Source organism: Elephas maximus, chromosome 12 (genome assembly GCF_024166365.1).
Source record: "Elephas maximus indicus isolate mEleMax1 chromosome 12, mEleMax1 primary haplotype, whole genome shotgun sequence".
Lineage (NCBI taxonomy): Eukaryota > Metazoa > Chordata > Mammalia > Proboscidea > Elephantidae > Elephas > Elephas maximus.
Window position 1 is genome coordinate 80,917,360 of NC_064830.1, and position 19,816 is coordinate 80,937,175.

At 43.1% G+C, this 19,816-nt stretch overlaps 1 protein-coding gene across 7 annotated transcripts in view; it reads right to left on the reverse strand.

Moving 5' to 3' along the window:
- Window positions 1-19,816, reverse strand: part of DNAH3 (dynein axonemal heavy chain 3) — a 195,904-nt gene that overhangs the window by 101,948 nt on the left and 74,140 nt on the right. For 6 of the 7 annotated variants that reach the window (XM_049903316.1, XM_049903322.1, XM_049903317.1 and 3 more), the window contains 9 exons: window positions 18,578-18,779; window positions 17,339-17,431; window positions 15,553-15,663; window positions 9,207-9,321; window positions 6,586-6,784; window positions 4,995-5,103; window positions 4,667-4,780; window positions 3,146-3,322; window positions 734-825 (listed from right to left, as the gene is read on the reverse strand). In XM_049903316.1, the coding sequence (XP_049759273.1) occupies window positions 734-825; window positions 3,146-3,322; window positions 4,667-4,780; window positions 4,995-5,103; window positions 6,586-6,784; window positions 9,207-9,321; window positions 15,553-15,663; window positions 17,339-17,431; window positions 18,578-18,779 (1,212 nt within the window). Of the gene's footprint in view, window positions 1-733; window positions 826-3,145; window positions 3,323-4,666; window positions 4,781-4,994; window positions 5,104-6,585; window positions 6,785-9,206; window positions 9,322-15,552; window positions 15,664-17,338; window positions 17,432-18,577; window positions 18,780-19,816 lie in introns of those variants that run through there. The other variant, XM_049903321.1, reaches the window with a different exon arrangement.

Sequence of the window (19,816 nt, forward strand, 5' to 3'; positions counted from 1 at the left end):
ACACTAAGGCAGTTTCTTGGCCAAGGAAGGGTGACGCATTCTATTGAGACTCTGCAGCCCCTTGGATGTGTTATAACACAAAGGCACTAAGGGCCTTGTGGAGACATCTGTTGTAACAAAAAATCAATTGACTATAGTCAAGACAGTGGCTACAAAATTTGGGACAAATCAATATAAGCCACTTTACAATCAATATTCATTACTCTTGGTGCGTGTGTTGTAGGTGCATGTACGCACACACACATGAAGATACTGACCTGTGTGTGTATGTAAATGTGTGTTTGAAAACTAGATAACACTTGAGTAAGAGATAACCTGGTTTATTGCAGTCAGTAAATGTTATAGGGATAACAATGTTATATTAAATTTTCCTCTTCAATCTTAAAATAATTTCTTAGGTTTTACAGTCTCACCTTAAGCCATTTAGCAGTGCGTGTTAGAATGAGGGGTGGGCAGGAGAGAGTTGGTGGCTTTCTTTAATAGAAGTCAGGATGTATGTAAAAAAAAAAAAAAAGAGGTTTCTTGGGAACCTGGGCCATTTCCCAGGCAGGGATGTTATCAGGATCAAGGCCAGGACTGTGTGCCCAATGATCAGCCAATGAACAGAAGTAAGTTCCTCAAAATTGTCCCTTTTCTCCCAATGGGTAACTCAGCTTGAATTCACCAGACCAAAAACTACTCTTTAAGAGCCTTTCCTAACTGACTGGAAGGTAGAAGACCCAATGTAACATACCTTCTAGAGTCCAGAAACCCCATAGAGTAGAGGGAGATTTCTCCAATCAGGGCGTAATCTGGCACCATCATGGCCACTGTTCTGAACAAGGCCTGGAAAAGAGATAACCAGCCAATCAGAGCCTGGACACGTACACTGATTATGGGGGTGGGGGAGTTCATTTACAGAGGCAATGAGAAATAGCATGATCATGCAGATGGCTCCAATGATAATTATAAAAGGAGGCCTGGAGAACAAGTTAATGTGGAGGACCACCTTCACTGGATAGCTGCGCTGCTCAACAAACCTCCCCACTGGCCCTGTCCAGGTCTGTGTTGTCACACTGGGCCCTCGAATGGCTGTATGGGAGGCCCTAGATACTGGTATCCCAGTAGCACCTTATTCTCCTATGCTGAGTGAGTTCATTTCAAAGCATCATTCAACCATTGGCGCTTCCCAGGGTTCAATATGGACAGCAGAAGTCATTTAGGAGTGCAGGACCAACATGCATCAGAAGAATCCTGAAGTCACAGACCTTGTTTTGAGTCCTCGTTCTGTCACCTACTAGTTGTGAGCAAGTTAAATAAGTGGCTGCTAGATAGGGCAACCTCAGCCTTCTAGTCTTCAGTTCTTTCATCTCAAAATGTGAAAATAACTTTACCCTCTTCACAGAGAACAAATGATACAATGTAAGTGAAGTGCTTAGAAAAGTGTGTCACATTGTGAGTGCTCAGTAAACATCAGCTTTTGTTGTTATTGTTATCTGAGATCTTAGAGGAGATGTGAGCCCCAGAAAACTGAAGTGGCTTGCCCAAGTCATACAGTTAGTTAGAGGTGGAGCCAGGTAGAACTCAGGCTTTCTGATGCCAACCCCCGGGTGCTTTCTACTGTGCTACACTGTCTCATGCAAGTTGCATGTGCAGATCCAACACGGTTGCTGGCTGTGAGAGGTGCAGGTTGGGGGAGCTATAGCTACTAGGTGGTAAAAAAAAAAAAAAAAAAATGAGGAATCTGGGTCCAAATTCGACTTGTACATTCACTGGCCTACGCTGACCTAAAGGAGAGCAGCCATACTTAACAAAGGATCTCCCTGACTCTTTTCCATTCCCAGAGAGACAGAGGAATCATCTGTCTAGAATAGATTCCAGACACTAACCAGGATGCATTTTTAGCAGGTGGAGTCACCGTGCTCTAAGTCAGTAGATGTGGGTGTGGTTGGGTCTCCCTTGTCTCTTCTACTTCAGGGTGCTGGAGCAATAAATTAGAATAAAATCAGTAACAGAGCAGGCCTGGAGGCAGGGGTGGATTACCTAATAAGCAAGGTAAGCACGGGCTTATTTGTGCTTACTTCCTAATCTGTAGTGAACAATTTCACGTTTGCTACAGATTAGGAAGTAAGCACATGTAAGCCCGTGCTTACCTTGCTCACTGAAGGAGCCCTGGTGGTGCAGTGGTTAATGCGTTCAATTGCTAACCAAAAGGTCAGTGGTTCGAAACCACAAGCGGCCCCCTGGGAGAAAGATGTGGCAGTCTGCTTCCATAAAGATTTACAACCTTGGAAGCCCTGTGGGGTCACTATGAGTTGGAATCGACTCAATGGCAGTGCGTTTTTTCTTTCTTTCTTTTTTATTTTTTTTTTTGGTACCTTGCTCACTAGGTAATCTGTCCCTGTCAGGGATTATAAATTTGAAAAGAGGCTTTCATTCTGCAGGAAGGAGCTCTGGAGTTGGGAGAGAGACAGACGCCAGTCATACCTAGAAGCAGAATCTTTGATGTGGTGAAAAAATGTGAAATTGTTCACTACAGATGATCTGGTAAGCAAGGTAAGTACAGTGCCCCTGCCTGGAAGTCTCCCTCCGGTTGGTCTTTTCATGCAGCTCAGGTGGTGGGAGGAGACCTAGCCATCTTATACCCTTTGGTTTTTATTTTCCTTCCATGAGAACAGCGTACTAAGGTCACCCACTAGCAGCAAGGCCAATGGATATTGTCATGGTTGTACCTTGGACTAGCTCAGCAATAGATACTGGGGCAAATGTGCTCTCTAGAGCTGGTTAGAACATCCTGCTTTGGTCTGGAAACCACTTAGGCTTAACCAGCTTCGTTAGGTGGTTCACACATGGGGCATCTACCAGAGTCCCTACCATGCCCAGCTTGCTTCTCTCCTAGAGGCAATTGAAATAGTGACCCTTGTTATAGTGTTCATTATTTCCTATTTACCACCGGTTACTATGTATGTATTCCCCCTCCTTCCATGAGACCTTGTTGAGGAGGTGGTTGTGATCTGGGGCCAAGTACCATCTTAATACCATCAAACTCCACTTTTACTTCTCACAGCTGAAAACGCGACCTGGACTCATTGTTTGGCTTCTCTACGAGGTCCCTGGCTACATACAGAGATTCACATATCATAAAGTATACTCAGCATTGGATTACCTTGAGGTTATCTGGCAGCTCAGCCCTGCCAGCATACCCAGGGTTCATGGTGATGAAGACGGCACAGGTTGGGTTCAGAGAGAGCTCAGTGCCTTCAAAGATGAACGTCTTTAGCTTCCGGATAATGGCTTGCTGAATGCTGAGAATCTGTTGAGCTACCACAGACAGCACTTCTACCTGGGGTGAGAACACCTGGTTGATGCAAGCTACTGCTTCTGACAGCCTTCCCACTCTGCCAGGGTCCCCTTCACTTAGCAAGGAGAGAACCCAGTCACCTGGAACCAGACCTTCACAGTCAAAACTCAGAGCATGATGTGAGATTTGAGTAGGGAGAAGAAAATTGGTGTGCATGTGTGTGTGAGTGTGTGTGTGTGTAAGTGGTTTCCATAGTATTTTATCTTTGTTCCAGCACTTAGCTTAGTGCTTGACACAAAATAAGTATTCAAACTGTTTATTGATTCAAATTTCTTGTTTAAATTTCCTGACCTCCATTAGCACCCAAAAAGAACTAATCACCCCCTCTTTTAAAAAAAAAAACTTTTATGTCACCACTATAAACTTCTAGCATATTAATTTGTTTTGTTTAATTTTTATTTCCCTATACTAGATTGAAGGAGCCCTGGTGGCACTGTGGTTAAGCGCTTGGCTGCTAACTGAAAGGTTGAAGTCACCTGCCCATCCATGGAAAAAAGATGCGGTAGTCTGCTTCCGTAAAGATTACAGCCTTGGAAACCCTGTGGGGCAGTTCTACTCTGTCCTATAGGTTTGCTATGAGTGGAAATCGACTCAATGGCAAAAGGGCTTTTGGTTTCCTGGTACACTAGATTGTAAGGGAGCCCTGGCAGTGCAGAAGTTAAGAGCTCAGCTGCTAACCAAAAGGTTGGCAGTTGAAATCTACCAGCTGCTCCCTGGAAGCCCTATGGGGGAATTCTACTCTGTAATATAGGGTTGCTACGAGTGGGAATCTACTTGATGGCAACGGGTTAGATTATAAGGAGCCCTGGTGGCACAAGGGTTAAGTGCTCAGCTATTAACCTGAAAGGTTGACTATTTGAACCTACTAGCAGCTCCGAGGGAGAGAAGGCCTGGCTATCAGTTCCCATGAAGATTACAGCCTAGGAAACTCTATGGGGCACTTCCACTCTGTCACATTAATCGCTATGAATTGTAATTGACTCAATGGTGCGTAAGAACAACAACACTAGATTGTAACAGTCTAGAGGGTAAGAGCATTTCTTACTCGTCTTTGTATCATGAATATAGGCAGACTACCTCACATACAGTAGCTGCTCAATAAGTGAGTAAATGAATGAATATGATGGGAGTGGGGATGATGTTTATAACGTACGAATTTTGTCTCCTTGAGGATGTTTTTGTTTTTAGTTCATTGAGTACCTAATCTCTGCATGGGGCCGTGGAAGAGACAAGGCCCTGTCATCCTGTCATTAAGGAGTCAAGAGCCCAGAAACATAGCCCCTGTGTGTCCAACCCTTCTGTTCTGTAGCTTAGCAGCAGAGTTACCTCAATCCTGTTGAACTCATCAAAGCAGGCCCATGCTCCAGCCTGGGCCAGCCCCTTGAAGAACTTCCCCATGGCTTTGTAATCCAAACCATCAGAGCAGTTGAAGACCACACACTAGAGAGAGGAAGGATGGAGGCATCATTCAGGATGGGTTCCATCACAACTAGATCATCCTGCACCATGAAACAGGTGGCCGGGGCTCCTCTCTTCCTGTTACAGTGGAGGAGCTGGAGCCCACTCTGCCTGTTACACTAAGCCACCTTGAACTTCATGCTAACTACCAGAGGGGAGTGGGAAGAGAGGGTAGGGGTGAATGGCATTTCCCTACCTGCTTGGCCAAAGCTTTGGCCAGATCTTTGGTGGTTTCTGTCTTGCCTGTCCCAGCTGGGCCCTCTGGAGCGCCCCCAAGGTTCAGCTTCAAAGCTCCCATCAGTGTCCTAAGGGGAAGAAAACAAGAACTCAGTGCCTGAGGCCTAAGAAATTAGAGCAGAGAAGCTGGCTTTTTGGGTTTTCTTTTTTTTTTTTTTTTTGACTCATACAAATAGTTTAAATTTTTTCTCCTGGTCATAGAGCCAATATATTCTGTTTTATTCAGCATCAGGACCTCAGACATGGCACAGTGCCTGCAACATGGGTCCCAGAAAACCCCAGTGCCCTCGAGTCAATTCCGACTCATAGCGACATCTATAGGACGGAGTAGAACTGCCCCATAGAGTTTCCAAGGAGCGCCTGGTGGATTCGAACTGCCAACCCTTTGGTTAGCAGCCATAGCACTTAACCACTATGCCACCAGGGTTTCCGCAACATGGGTAGCACCTATAAATATCTGTTGAATGAACAACTGAATGAATAAGTGAACATGCACATACATACATAAATGAGTCAAAAGCAAAAAATTCTCATAAATTCCACATTCTGAAGACAACTGGTGCTAATGGAATGGTGAAAATAGCATATTTCTCCCACAAGATTACGAGGTCTTGACTACAGAAATGGTATTTGATTCCGTTTCATATTATCCTTAGCAAACTAATACAGTGTCGGGCACTTGGTAGATACAACAAAAACGTTAGTGAATGAGTGGCGTGGTAACTGTGGTTTCACAGCCCCTAGATGAGCGTCTACTAATTTCAGTTAACACACCACTTCATTGTAATCCTTTGTGTATGTGTTTCTCTCTCTCTTCTATTAGATTAGGGTTCCTTGAGGCCATGCATGGGGTACAGGAAGCTTTAATAAATGTTAAATAATGAGTGGAATAAATGAATGAATGAATGAAGAGCAAAAACCACAAAATAAAGAAGTTATTGAGGATTTTGAAAGGAGAAAATATCCAAGTATTATTTTCATAATTTAAAAAGATTCCAAAGGCTGTAAGGAAATATACAAAAGCAAAGAAAATTTAAACATCACAAAATTGACAAATTCACAAAATTGAGATTTTAATGTTATGAATTCCAAGGAAAGCAGCAAAGCACTTTGCTGAGCACAGGATGACAGTGTGTTTTTATCACAGGCCCTCTAACCCCAGTCTGGCTGGCAAAGCTTAGAAGTTCCTTGCCTGGATTCTTCATCAGACTCCTTATCTATCTCCAGGAGCCATCTTGATTCCCGCCATTGGACAGCTTTCTATTTAAGTACCATGTCAGTTTCAAGGACATACATCATCCTTCCCCTTGTTGGTTCAAACATATTAATTTGCACTAGGGTTTCTACTGGGTCCTCATTTCTACCCTGAAGGCTTCGTTTCTGTCATCATCTATGGGGCCATGGTGACTAAGAGCAAAATTCTAAAAATCCAAGAATCTGAAATGTAAAGATAATGAACACAAGATATCCCTACCCTCCCCCCCAGATTCTTTCACCTCTGGAGTTCTTCTCTATTCACCCATCAGTTCTGAGGGAGGCCCAGCATTTACCTGTAGCAGCGGTCAGTGAGGGGAGTAATCACCAGTCGGGGGGAGTTGCCCAGGTACTCATAGCCATACAAGGCTTCTGTAGTTATCATCTGCACCTTCACATCCTTGGCGTCCCAGTAGTAGCGCAGCTGGGAGATCCATTGGAAGTCGTTCAGATCAGAAATCTTGTCCTCAGATAACTTGGCCACCACGTCACGAGCTATTGGGACACAGAGATGGAAATACACACATGTGGAGCCAGCAGAATCCTTCCATCTCTATAAATTCCTCAGAAGAGGTCTACGGAGATCATCCAGGCTACCTCTCACTCTCCAGTTTTAGGCTCAACTACCTTCCTTGTCTACCTGCAACCTGTAGGCAGTAGTATCTTTCAGAAATTGGTTTTAGCTTATTCCCAAGGAGCCAGGCGGAGAACCTGCTGAACTGTATGCTCTCGGACAGTATGGCAGAGGCATTAAAACCACATGCTCTGAACTGAGACTGTCTGGGTCAAAATCTGGTTCTACCATTAACTAGCTATGTGACTTTGGGCAAATTCCTCAATTTCTTTCTGTCTCTCAGTTGTATAATCTGTAAAATGGGGATAATATAATATAATATGGCTATTATGAAGATTAAATGTAAATATATGTGTGTGTGTATATATATACACGTAAGAGGCCCTGGTGGTGCAGTATTTAAGCATTTGGCTGCTAACCAAAATGTAGGCAGTTCAAATCCACCACCTGCTCCTTGGAAACCCTATGGGGCAGTTCTACGCTGTCCTACAGGGTTGCTATGAGTCGGAATTGACTTGACAGCAACAGGTTTTGTTTTGTTTGTGGTTGTGTACCATCAAGTTGATTCTGACTGATAGTGACCCTATAGGACAGAGGAGAAGAGCCTCATAAGGCTTCCTAGGCTGTAATCTTTACAGGAGAAGATTGCCAGGTCTTTTCTCCTGCAGAGAGCCTCGACGGTTGGAGCCCTTTTGGTCAGCAGCCGAGCACTTAACCATTGTGCCATCAGGGCTCTCTCTCTACTAACTGAACTGTGCTTCACCCATAACATTATATGAATGTTAGCCTCTGTTATACTGTTATCATCCCCAAATTCTTGGAGGACAAACCCAGAGGTCTTTGCAATATATAGTTTCTCCAAATGCCACCATATCCTCGCTATGACCCCTTTGGCCCTGTTCCAGGCCTCTAGGATGGCCTAGAAGAATGCAATCAGCTTGGCTTGCCATGGTTATCATGGGAAGGGGTCCCATGAATTCATAGTTAGATGTTTTCTTTCCACTGGGGGCTGTGAAACCAGCTGGGGGATACATTCCTAGGTTTTCCGTTTCTCTCATAGGATTGTGAGTTCAGTTTAATTTTCTCAGTAATGGTCACCCTGATGTTGGAGAATGGACATAGCCTTATGAAAATCATTGATTTTTTTTCTTTTTTAGGTAGCTCAGATAACTATTGAGATCTCAGAGCTACTACAGTATGTTCAAAATTAGAATCATTGGAAACATAAATTTGCAAAAGGACACTTCTGAAAGTCTACGGCCTCTGTGCGAGAGAAGTATCCCTTATTACAGTAAAATCCAAAACTCCGCAGAGAAGAGTCCTTAAAGGAGATTACACCAAAAGCCCTTCTTCCCTTCCCAAGGAATTTAACTGGATTCTTGGTAGTAGGAGTAGGGATCTGCATGACAGTCCCAGGAGGAAGGTGAATATCAAAGGGATTGAGTTGGGGATACCTTTTCTAAGCTGTGTGTGTGTGTACACGTGCTTTCATTGCCACACCTGCACTTATCATGCCTACCAGCTGTGTAGAATGCCATATTATTCCTTCTCTCTCCGCAATTTTATGTTAGTCTATCCAAGTGAAATCAGATTGAAATGAGCATCAGCCTTGAGGGGAGTAAGATGCCATGAAATGCCAGTAGAAAGCTGAATGTATGAGCAAGAGACACTGTTACCAGGCAACTAGCCTGGTCCAGCCCTTGTTGCCTTGGTGATGATGGAGGGAAGATGTGGGAGTGGTTTGTTTTATATAAAGACCCAAGTTTTTTGCTGTCTTCCTTTTTTCTTTAAGGAAGAGCTGGAAGGCTTCATCCCTCACCCACTCCCTCCCAGCATCACTGCCCATTTCCAGTCCCTTGGGTTTGGAATAAAACAGACAAATTCAAATTATGAAAGAGCCTCTGCTACTTACTAGCTGTGTGCCTCTCAGAAAGTTATTTACCTCTCTAAGTCTCAGGTGAAGTACATATGAAAATGAGATAATGTGTGCCAAACACTTAGCACAAACCTTGGCATCTAGTGAGTACTCAAAAATATCAGCTATTGTTAGCCCGAGGAAATCACCCCAAGTTGGTAAATCTTGGAATTGGCTTTGGCCATTACTGTCTTAGCAAGAGGTCTTCTTGGAGTGTTCCTTGCATAACGTTGGGGGTGGGAAAGAGGGACAGAAGATGGAGGACACAGAACCTTTTTGGTGTTGGCTTCTTTCCTTACTCCTTCACCTTTGTCTCAGTCGGAGAAGTCAGGAGACCATGTATCATTCCATCCAGGAGAAGGGGAAGGGGTACATGTGGCTGCTGTTCCTGGACAGTCGGTAACACCAAAGGAGGTCTCTTTGCTTACCATGGACATCGATGACCGTGAGGGCCCCAAGAGTGAGCCGAGCCCCACTGCTCAGCTTTCCTCGCACCAGCTGGACAATTTGTGCAATCTGATCATTGCTCTTTTGCAGAAAATCCTGGCAGGAGCATAGGTGGAGACAATTGGTTAAACTGGATTCTCCTCTGGTAATTCCCATCTCTGGATATAGCACCATCAACCACCCAATGGCCAAAGCCATACACTTGGATGTTGTCCCTCAATACCCCCCATTCCTCACTTCGTGTTATTAACTTCTAAGTATTAACTTCCTTAATATGTCCCTCATTTGCTATTATTTTTCGTTCTCATTATCACCACCCTAGTCTACCACCCTGTCTCAATGGAATATTTCAGCAGCTTGCTACACTCATCTGCCTGCATCCTTTCTTGCCCCCTTCTCATCTATTCACATAAAGCTTTTATCTTTTCATGTTGCTCTTCAATGGGAAAGAATATGGCTTTAAGGCTAATAATAAGCAAAAGCTTGATAAACTACAAAATCGTTACTTTTCTTCAACCCATAAGAAACCTGAGGTCACAGGGCAACCAAACCACCAAAACCAAACCCATTGCTGTTGAGTCAATTCCGACTCACAGTGACCCCATAACACAAAGTAGAACTGCCCCACAGGGTTTCCTAGGAGCGCCTGGTGGATTTGAACTGCCAACCTTTATGGATAGCAGCTGGAGTTCTTAACCACTGTGCCACCACGGTTTCTAATTAAGTAGCCTGAAATCTAAGGAAAGACAGATGCCTCCAAGTAGCAATGGGATGTAAGCATCAGCTTGTCTGATTTGAAGAATTACTATGAAGTTAGAGCAATTAAGACAGCGTGGCAGTGACAAAAGGATAGACGATGGAACAGGGTAGAGAGGTCAGAAATAGGTCTACACATATACCATTTAATAGGTTTTTTAACAAATGTATCAAACAATTCAGTGGAGAAAGGACAGTTTCCATTTTTTTAACTAATAGTGGTGGAACAACTGAATATCCACATGCAAAAAAAAAAAAAAAAAAGAACCCAATCTATACTTTGCTCTATATAAAAAATGGATCGTAAACACTAAATATAAAACTTAAAACTATAAAATGTCTAGAAGAAAACATGAAAGTTTTTTTGACACAGAATTAGGCAAAAGAAAAAAATTAATTGGATTTCATCAACATTAAAAATGTCTGCTCTTTGAAAGACACTGTTAAGTCATAGACTGGAAGAATATATTTTCAAATTGCATATCTGAAAAAAAATGTGTATATATAAATATATAGAAAGAGCTCTGAAAACTCAATAGCAAGAAAACCAACCTACTCACTCAAAAAAATGGGAAAATGATCTGAACAGGCTAATGTTACCAAAGATGACAAATGGATGGTACATAAGCATGTGAAAAGATATTCAGTCTTATTAGTTATTAAGGAAATACAAATTAAAACTACAACGGGATAATACCACACATCTATTAAAATGGAAAAAAATCACAAATAACAATACCAAAAGCTGGCAAGTTTGTGGAGCAACTGAGACTCTCATTCTTCGTTGATGGGAATCAAAATGGTACAGTCACTTTGGAAAAGTTCGGCAGTTTCTTATAATGTTAAACATACAGTTACAACACACCTCAGTAATCCTAGTCCTAGGTATATACCCAAGAGAAACGAAAACTTACGTTCACACAAAAACCTGTACATGAATGTTTATAGCAGCTTTATTCATAATCATCCCAAACTAGTAACAACCCAAATTTCCTTCAACTGGTTCATGGATAAATATAAAATGAAATACTACTCAGCAATAAAAACAAACTACTAATGCACTCAATCTGTATGCTAAGCAAATAATCTGAGAAGTTGGACCATATGAAGAAGAATGAGGCATCAGGATTGGAGGAAGACTCATTAACAACCTGCGTTATGCAGATGACACAACATTGCTTGCTGAAAGTGAAGAGGACTTGAAGCACTTACTAATGAAGATCAAAGACCACAGCCTTCAGTATGGATTACACCTCAACATAAAGAAAACAAAAATCCTCACAACTGGACCAATGAGCAACATTATGATAAATGGAGAAAAGACTGAAGTTGTCAAGGATTTCATTTTACTTGGATCCACAATCAACAGCCATGGAAGCAGCAGTCAAGAAATCAAAAGACACATTGCATTGGGCAAATCTGCTGCAAAGGACCTCTTTAAAGTGTTGAAAAGCAAAGATGTCACCTTGAAGACTAAGGTGCACCTGACTCAAGCCATGGTATTTTCAATCGCATCATACGCATGTGAAAGCTGGACAATGAATAAGGAAGACCAAAGAAGAATTGATGCCTTTGAATTGTGGTGTTGGCGAAGAATATTGAATATACCATGGACTGCCAAAGAACGAACAAATCTGTCTTGGAAGAAATGCAACCAGAATGTTCCTTAGAAGCAAGGGTAGTGAGACTCGGTCTTACATACTTTGGACATGTTGTCAGGAGGGATCAGTCCCTGGAGAAGTACATCATGCTTGGTAAAGTACAGGGTCAGCAGAAAAGAGGAAGACCCTCAACGAGGTGGATTGACACAGTGGCTGCAACAATGGGCTCAAGCATGACAACAATTGTAAGGAACACTGGGCAGCATTTCGTTCTGTTGTACATAGGGTCGCTATGGGTCAGAACTGACTCAATGCACCTAAGAACAACAACAACACTATCAACTCACCTAACAACACCACCACCACCAATGTACACAACAATATGGATTTATCTCGAATGCATTATACTAACTGAAAGAAGCCAGATTTGAAAGGCTATATACTGTGTGATTTTATATGTACGGTATTGTGGAAAAGACAAAACTACAGCAGCAGAAAGCAAACACTTTAAGGGCTAAAGTGTGCCTGATCTAAGCCTTGTTATTTTTACTCGCCTCATATGCATGTGAAAGCTGGACAATGGACAAGGAAGACCAAAGAAGAGCTGATGCCTTTGAATGGTGCTGGTGAAGAATATTGAATATACTATGGACTGCCAGAAGAATGAATAAATCTGTCTTGGAAGAAGAACAGCCAGAATGCTCTTTAGAAACAAGAATGGCAAGACTTTGTCTCACATACTTTGGACATGTTATCAGGAGGGGCCAGTCCCTGGAGAAGGACATCATACTTGGTAAATGGTCAGTGAAGAAGAGGGCTTCAACAAGATGGGCTGACACAGTGGCTACAACAATGGGCTGAAAGATAGCAACAGTTATAAGAATGGCTCAGGAGCAGGCAGTGTTTCATTCTGTTGTAAGTAGGGTCACTGTGAGTCAGAAGCGATTCAGTGGCACCTAACAACAACAGCAACATAGAGGCAGAAAACAGATTGGTAGTTGTTGGAGGCTGGGATTGGGAGTACAGAAAGTGTTTCACTACAAAGGCAATGAGAGAATTTTTAGGGTATGGAACTGCTCTACGTCTTGGTTGTGATGGTGGCTACACAAATGTATGCATTTGCCAAAATTAAGAACTATACAGTAAAAGGGGTATTATTTTACTATATGTAAGTTAGATTGCAAAACACCAGAACTGACACCAACAAACAGACTGGGAAACTCTTTCAGATTAAAAGAGACACAGGAGATATGAAAACTAAATACAACACGCAATCCTTGATTGGATCCTGAACCAGAAAAAAAATAAAAAAGACATTAGTGGGACAATTGGCTAAATTTAAATAAGGTCTATAGATGACATAACAATAGTGTATCAATGTTAATTTCCTGAACTGGGTAACTGTACTGTGGTTATGTAAGATGTTAACATTTGGGGAATCTAAGTGAAGCGTATATGGGAATTCTTTGTATTGTTTTTGCAACATTATTTGTAAGTCTGTCACTATTTCAAACTGAAGAGTTAAAAAATAAAAAAAAGAATTAAAAAAAAAAAAGTGAGACCACTGTGGGTTCAAACCCTCACCTTTCCCACTTTCTAGCTATCTGATTTTGGGTAAAAGATTTTAACCCTCTGAACCTCGGTTTCCTTATCTGTCAAATGGAGATAATTACAGCTACCTCTCCACGCTGTTTTGAGGGTTAAACAAGATAGTCTATGTGAAGCACTTGGCACAATGTCGGATGTGAAGAAAGCATCCAATAAATAGTGGGAGTTATTACTGTTATGGATAATTAAGTACTTGGCACACAGCAAAGACTTTAAAAACAGAAACGTTTTTTAAGTCTCCCCATCACCTTTGACGTGTCTGCGAGACCCTTCCTGATAGGGCTATTCCCCACAATTCTCTTAACCATGTCCATTCTACAGCTTTCCTGGACTAAAGGGCCTTCAGCTGCAGCAATGCAGCCTGCTTCTCATCTTCAGACTTTGGTATGCTCCAGTCCCTCTCTCTAAAACACTCCTCCTCCTACTCTTTCCTTGGCCAACCCCTACTCAAATTTTAGTTCTCTCCTTGTTAGTTGCCGTTGAGTCTATTCCAACTCAGAGAGACCCCACGTGTGCAGAGTAGAACCTTCATAGGGTTTTCTAGACTGTGACCTTCAGACATAGATCACCAGTCCTGTCTCTCTGGGTGGAAGTGAACCGCCAATCTTTCAGCTAGTAGTCAAGGGCTTAACCATTTGCACCACCGAGGGACTCCTTAGGTCTCCCCTTAGACACTACTTTTCTGGGAAGTCTTCCCCAACCCTAACTATTCTCTCACTTCCCTCCTCCCTCCCTATGCTTCTTAGATCCCTGTACTTACTGCAGTTCTGTAAAGAGCCCTTTTATCTCCCCAACAAAACAAAACCAAGCCCATTGCCAACGAGTCAATTCTGACTCATAGTGACCCTACAGGATAGAGCAGAACTGCGCCATGCAGGGTTTCCAAGGAACAGCTGGTGGATTCGAACTGTTGACCTTTTGATTAGCAGCCAAGCTCTTCACCACTGAGCCACCAGGGCTCCCCAACTAGACTGTAAATCCAGGAGGGCAGAGACCATGACTTGTTCCCCTGTAATTCCCAGTATCACAGTCCCAGCAGAGAGCAGACGCCAAACAAATATCTGTTAAATGAATCATGAGTGCATGGCTGGATGGCTGATTACTCTGTTCCAATGCCTCCTGCCTTTAGGATGCCCAGGCCCGTCACTCAGCTACCTGCACTCCAGCTTTGGGTGTGCGATAGGAGTTGTTCTCCTCACTTGACAGGCAGGAAAACTGGGGCACAGAGAAACAGTCAGAAAACTCGGAAGTTTCTACAATTTTTGAAGATTGAAACGGTACGTATGAAAGCAGCCTAATACATCTATTAGGAATTATCAGCATGGAATCTATGTAAATTTGAAACTTGGTCAAATACTCCGATGTTCTAATTTTCATGTATAAAGCAAAATATAGTAATGTAAAATACATTCTGGTTCACAGCCGATAATCTATAGGGGAATAACAGGAGGTCTGGTGAGATAACCGTGGGAAATAATACCACTGTAGAAAGGTTGGGAATGGAGTTACCACCATTCATTCTTTCAACATATGTTTTTTGAGCACCTACTATGTGCTGGGCTATGCATTAACCCTGGAAATAGAATAGTGAGCAAAACAGACATGGCCTCTGCCCTGTGGGGTTTAGAGCCTAGCATCTAAGTACTGAACCATTTACCGGCATCTCATTTAACCCCTCCACAGTACTAAGATGTGATGCTATTATTAATTGCCTTTTATGGACAAGGAGACTGACACTCAGGTTAAGAGTAACTTGCCCACACTCACAAAACTAATAACCCAATGTGTCAGGATTTAAACCCAAGTCCATCTAGGTCTTGCACTCTGAAGCACTGAAATCAATGGCAGGACTTGACTGAAAATATGTGAACCTGGATTCACACTCAGGAGAAGTGTGAGGATAAGCAGGCACTTGATTGCACTCGGTTTCAAGAGGGAGAAGGAAGGGCTGGGGTGGGTTTGTGTGGGAAGGGGGATGGTGAAACGGGGTCGTGGTGGAGGTGGAAAAGAGGAGAATAGGACCAGGTGGTCTCTTAGCCCAGGGTGAAGACAGGGATGGGTTGGGGGATCTTTGCTGGTGGACATTCTGACAGGTTTACCCCTGGAGGCAAAGGGGTTAATTGGCAAAGCCTGATGAGCCTCAGAATTTCTGTTTGGGAAGAACTATGAGAGGTCTTGCCCTATAGAACAGCCCCAATTCCAAATTCTCCACCCCTCTGTCCCCATGAAAACCCTGACTTTTGTGACACCATGGACCCCAATTATTTTTACGTAGAAAACATGACTACCGCAGTTCAATGCCATTCAAATCCTAATCAGGTGTGTGAATGTCTTCTGCAAGCTTCATGGCAGATTCACTTACTGGAAGGGTGTTTTCGACCAGGGCTTGGGACACCTCCTGGGTCCAAAAGATGGAAGAGACGCAGATAACCACCTGGCCAGGCCACTGCAAGACCCAGGAATTACGAGGCACCTGGGGAAATGCAGAAATGGCTGACTGAGTGAGGTATGCTGTCGGATCAGTTCATCTCGGTCATGTGTGATTTAACCTGACTGCTTAAGAACATCCGCCACCACCTCACTCCCACAACAAAAACAAAATCCTCCTCCATCTGCAGATGCCATGAGGTTTGAAATCTCTGGGATTACTGATTTATGCCATCCTCTTTATATTTTTTGAAAGAGAAGAAAATTACCAACAATCTCATCAATTCTTTGCATTTTTTTTCACGTTCCCATCCAGTGATTTTCTGCCATATAGGGCAGTTCTACTTTGCGCTATAGGGTCGTTATGAGTCGGAATTGAATTGATGGCAGTGGGTTTGGTTTTTTTGTACTGTAGGCGATGTTCTGTTTTCAGAGAGTATTTACAATTGTTCTATTTAGTGGCTAATGACACTGCTGTGCTGTGCCACAGTTTTCTCAGCCATGCCCTCTACACCCACTTTTAGCTACAGATCAGGGGTCAGCAAACTATGGCCTGAGGGTTAAATCTAGCCTGCAGTTTAATTTTGTAAATAAAATTTTACTGTAACACAGCCATGCCCATTTGTTTACATATTGTCTATGGCTGCTTTTTCAATACAAGGGCAAAGTGAAATTTTGTTGTGACAGGTATGTGGCCCGCAGAGCTGAAAATATTTATGGTCTGGCTTTTTACAGAAAAAGTTTGCTGACTATTAGTGTAAATGCTATTTCATGAAATAAGTTCATCCATGTAGCTGTTTTTCTTTCATTGAATTTCTGATTTAGAATATATCTTAGAAAAGAGGGTTGTCCTTTTATTTACAATGTGAATATTATGAGAGGGATAGCAGGGTCAGTTCCCAAAGTGTTAACTGAATATTCTTCTGTGTAATGGAAGGGGCCCTGGGAATGGGGCTGGGAACCGGAAAGTAGGAAGAAAAGGCACATAACGTAGAGGAGACAGCACTGAAGATGTATAGTGTGCCACCTTGACATTGCCCTTGCTAGGGTCAAGTTGGAAGAGCTAATGTGACAGGTTCTTTTCTCTTATTAGTACCTTACCACCCTAAACCTGTGGGTACTCATTGAGTTATGCCATTCAAGGCATGTGTAATGGAAATGAAAAGCCTACAGGGGGAATGCTGAATTGGACCACCAACTGGCGTCAAGTCAACTCCAACTGATGGCAACCGTATGTGTGTCAGAGTAGAACTGTGCTCCACAGGGTTTTCAATGGCCGATTCTTCACAAGTAGATCACCAGGCCTTTCTTCTGAGGCACCTCCAGGTGAACTCAAACCTTCAATCTTTCTGTTAGCTGAACAGGTTAAACATTTGCACCACTCAGGGACTCCTGCTTAATTGGAAGGGACTCTAAACAGACCTCGTGCCATCAATTCCAACCCACAGAAAGGACTGGCCCGTAGCAACCAGAGGGTCCTGGCTAACAATCGTGTTAGCAGCTGCTTCCAACTGCAAACATCTTACCAGAAATATGTTCATTCCCCCAGAATTTACAAGGAAAGGAAACAGAGGTACAGGGTGTCAGGTGTCACCTATCAGGAGAGGACAGGTTTTGGTAGAAGGCAGAGAGAGGCCATTAGAATTGATCAGTTTAACCTTCCCCCCAAGTTCCTGTTACTGTAGCAGCATCTTGGCACGCGGACCCTCATTCTTGCTTACCTTGGCATATGCTTCAATCCCAAGTCTAATGACCTCTCGCATACTGGCGAGCATCATCTGCTCCACCTGCTGGAGCCACTTCTCCACCATGCCCTGTGGGGCAAGACACACAGACAGGCAGCAAGAGTCAGCCCAAGCCTGGAGAGAGGGACCATGGGCAAAGCCCAGCTTTCTATTTGGACAGGGATGGAGGAGGCTGGAGATTCGGCCCCTTCAAGCAATAGTCTTTAATTATTTGCTTTACATTATTTACTGTATTCTAGGAAGTGCCTGCCCTTAAAGAGGCAACGAAAGGTTTGAACACGTGTTGCTTTCGTGTTTTGAAACAGACAACTTCTTGGGAGGCAAACAAAGTCATTTATATTTCAGTTAATAAAATAAATTGTTCACTTACAATGGACAGTTCCAATTCATGCACTTCCCAGTGGTTCCTGAGCTTTGCTGTGCATTAGAATCACCTGGGGATCTTTAGAACATAATGGATGCCTTGATTCCCACTCCCAGACACTCTGATTTAATTCGTATGGGATGCAACCTGGGCACCAGGATTTTTTTTTTTTTTTTTTAAAGCTCTACAGGTAATTCAAATGTGCAGCAAATTATTCAGTTTTAGAATTTTAGCTAACTGTAGCCGTTCATTTCAGGCACCTGTCAGCTAGCTGGTGTCTGGTTTGGTGACACAACTCTTGGTTGTTACAGCTTTTGTGTGTGGGTGGCAAAAATAGTCAATGACATGAAGCAAAGAGTGCTTGGCTATTTCCATTCTAGGGTGCTGTCTGGTTCAGCAGGAGCAGAAGTCATTTACATTTTCGTCATTATGTGAGGGCACATGTATGAAAGCCTGAGTTACATGGCGTCATATCTCTCACCAATGCCCCAGGAAGCTGCCTGAACGCATGGCCCTTCAAGTGGGCTCTGCTCAGAGAGATCTAAACATCAGTTGTTTGGATCTGATTCCTGCTATCACCTCCACGTTAAATTTGGCTGAAATCCCTTCCACAAATTTCGTTACGTCACTTGGATTGCAGTATAATCCCCATTTTCAAGACAGGCAAACTGAGGCTCAGTAAGATTGAATAACGTCCCAAAGTCACCCAGTTGTTAAGTTGTGGAACTGGGATTCCCACCCAGGCAGTCTGCAACTAGAGGCCAAATGCTTAACCAATACTCTCTGCCTGTCTGTGTTTTGCTCTGTTGTGGAGAAAAGAACCCCCAGAATAAATGGGGGCAGGGAGTTACTTTGGCTTTAGCTGGGTAGATTTTCTGTTTGAATGGAACGGTTTCTTTTTCCGAGCTGATCATGCCCTCGATTTCCATGTTTTCTGTAAAGTTCAGCTTGGCAATTCCCTCAAAGCACTTCTTCAAGTGTGGCTGGACTCGGAGTGGGTCCTTTGTCTCTGATAAGATCTCCAGCAGTTCATCATTTGACAGGAAGAAGAACCTATTTCAAAGCAAAGGAAGATGGCAACAGGAACCTCTTCTGTGAACTTCTATCCCCAAGAAGGTGATGCTCCCCCGCAGGTAGATCACACTCAGGTGAATACTAGATACGTCCTAGAGTCCTTTCTAAGGCCTACTCCCTTTGCCATTTTTCATCTAGAAGATGGAGATGGTGTTGACTCAGAGAATAAGAAAAAGTATGAAAGCTGGTACACAGGACTTTAATATGGGTTTTTGGGGGGTAGGGTGTTACCAGCTGAAAGAAGCATGGGTAGAGCTGTGGTTCTCAACCTTGGTTGTACATTTAAACCACCTGGAGAGCTTTCAAAAATACCAATGCCTGGGCCTCACTGCCCAGAGATTCTAATTGATTAGGGATTGGGCCTGGGGATTTATAGTTGTAAAATTCCCAGGTTATTCTAATGTGCAGTCAGTGCTGAGAACCAATGAGTAGGGGAAGGAGCAAGAGAAGACCCCACTGTCTTTCATTACCTCTAGGTATTTCAGAAAATGTTACAGGTTTGAAACAAGAAGTGCATGAAATAAAGAACCTATTTACATGCAGAAACCTTTACCATACTTTAAATTAGAGATAGTAAGACAGCTTCACTCTTTTGTTCATACCCTAACAGCAGCAATAATGAACCTTTAGAAAATGTCCAAGGGACAAATCTCTACTGTGGCCATAGGCTGACAGTTCCACAATGGAAGGACCATGTTAGTATGGTCTTCACTGTATGTGGTGGATGACAAAAATAGTCACAATACTTTGCAGCTCCTCTCATCAAGAGGTGGAGTCTATTTTCACATCTCTTAAGCCTGGGCTGACTGTGTCTTGCTTTGGCCAACAGACTACAGAAAATATGAGTTTGGGTAAGTTCTGAGCCTTGGCATTAAGAGGTCTTGGAGCTTCCACTCTTGCTGCTCTTGGGAACCCTACGACCAGCACCATGCAATAAAGCCAGGCTAGCCTAGAGGACGAAAGCCATGTGGCTAGCCAATAGCCAGCCAACCACCAGACAAGTGATTGAGGCCATC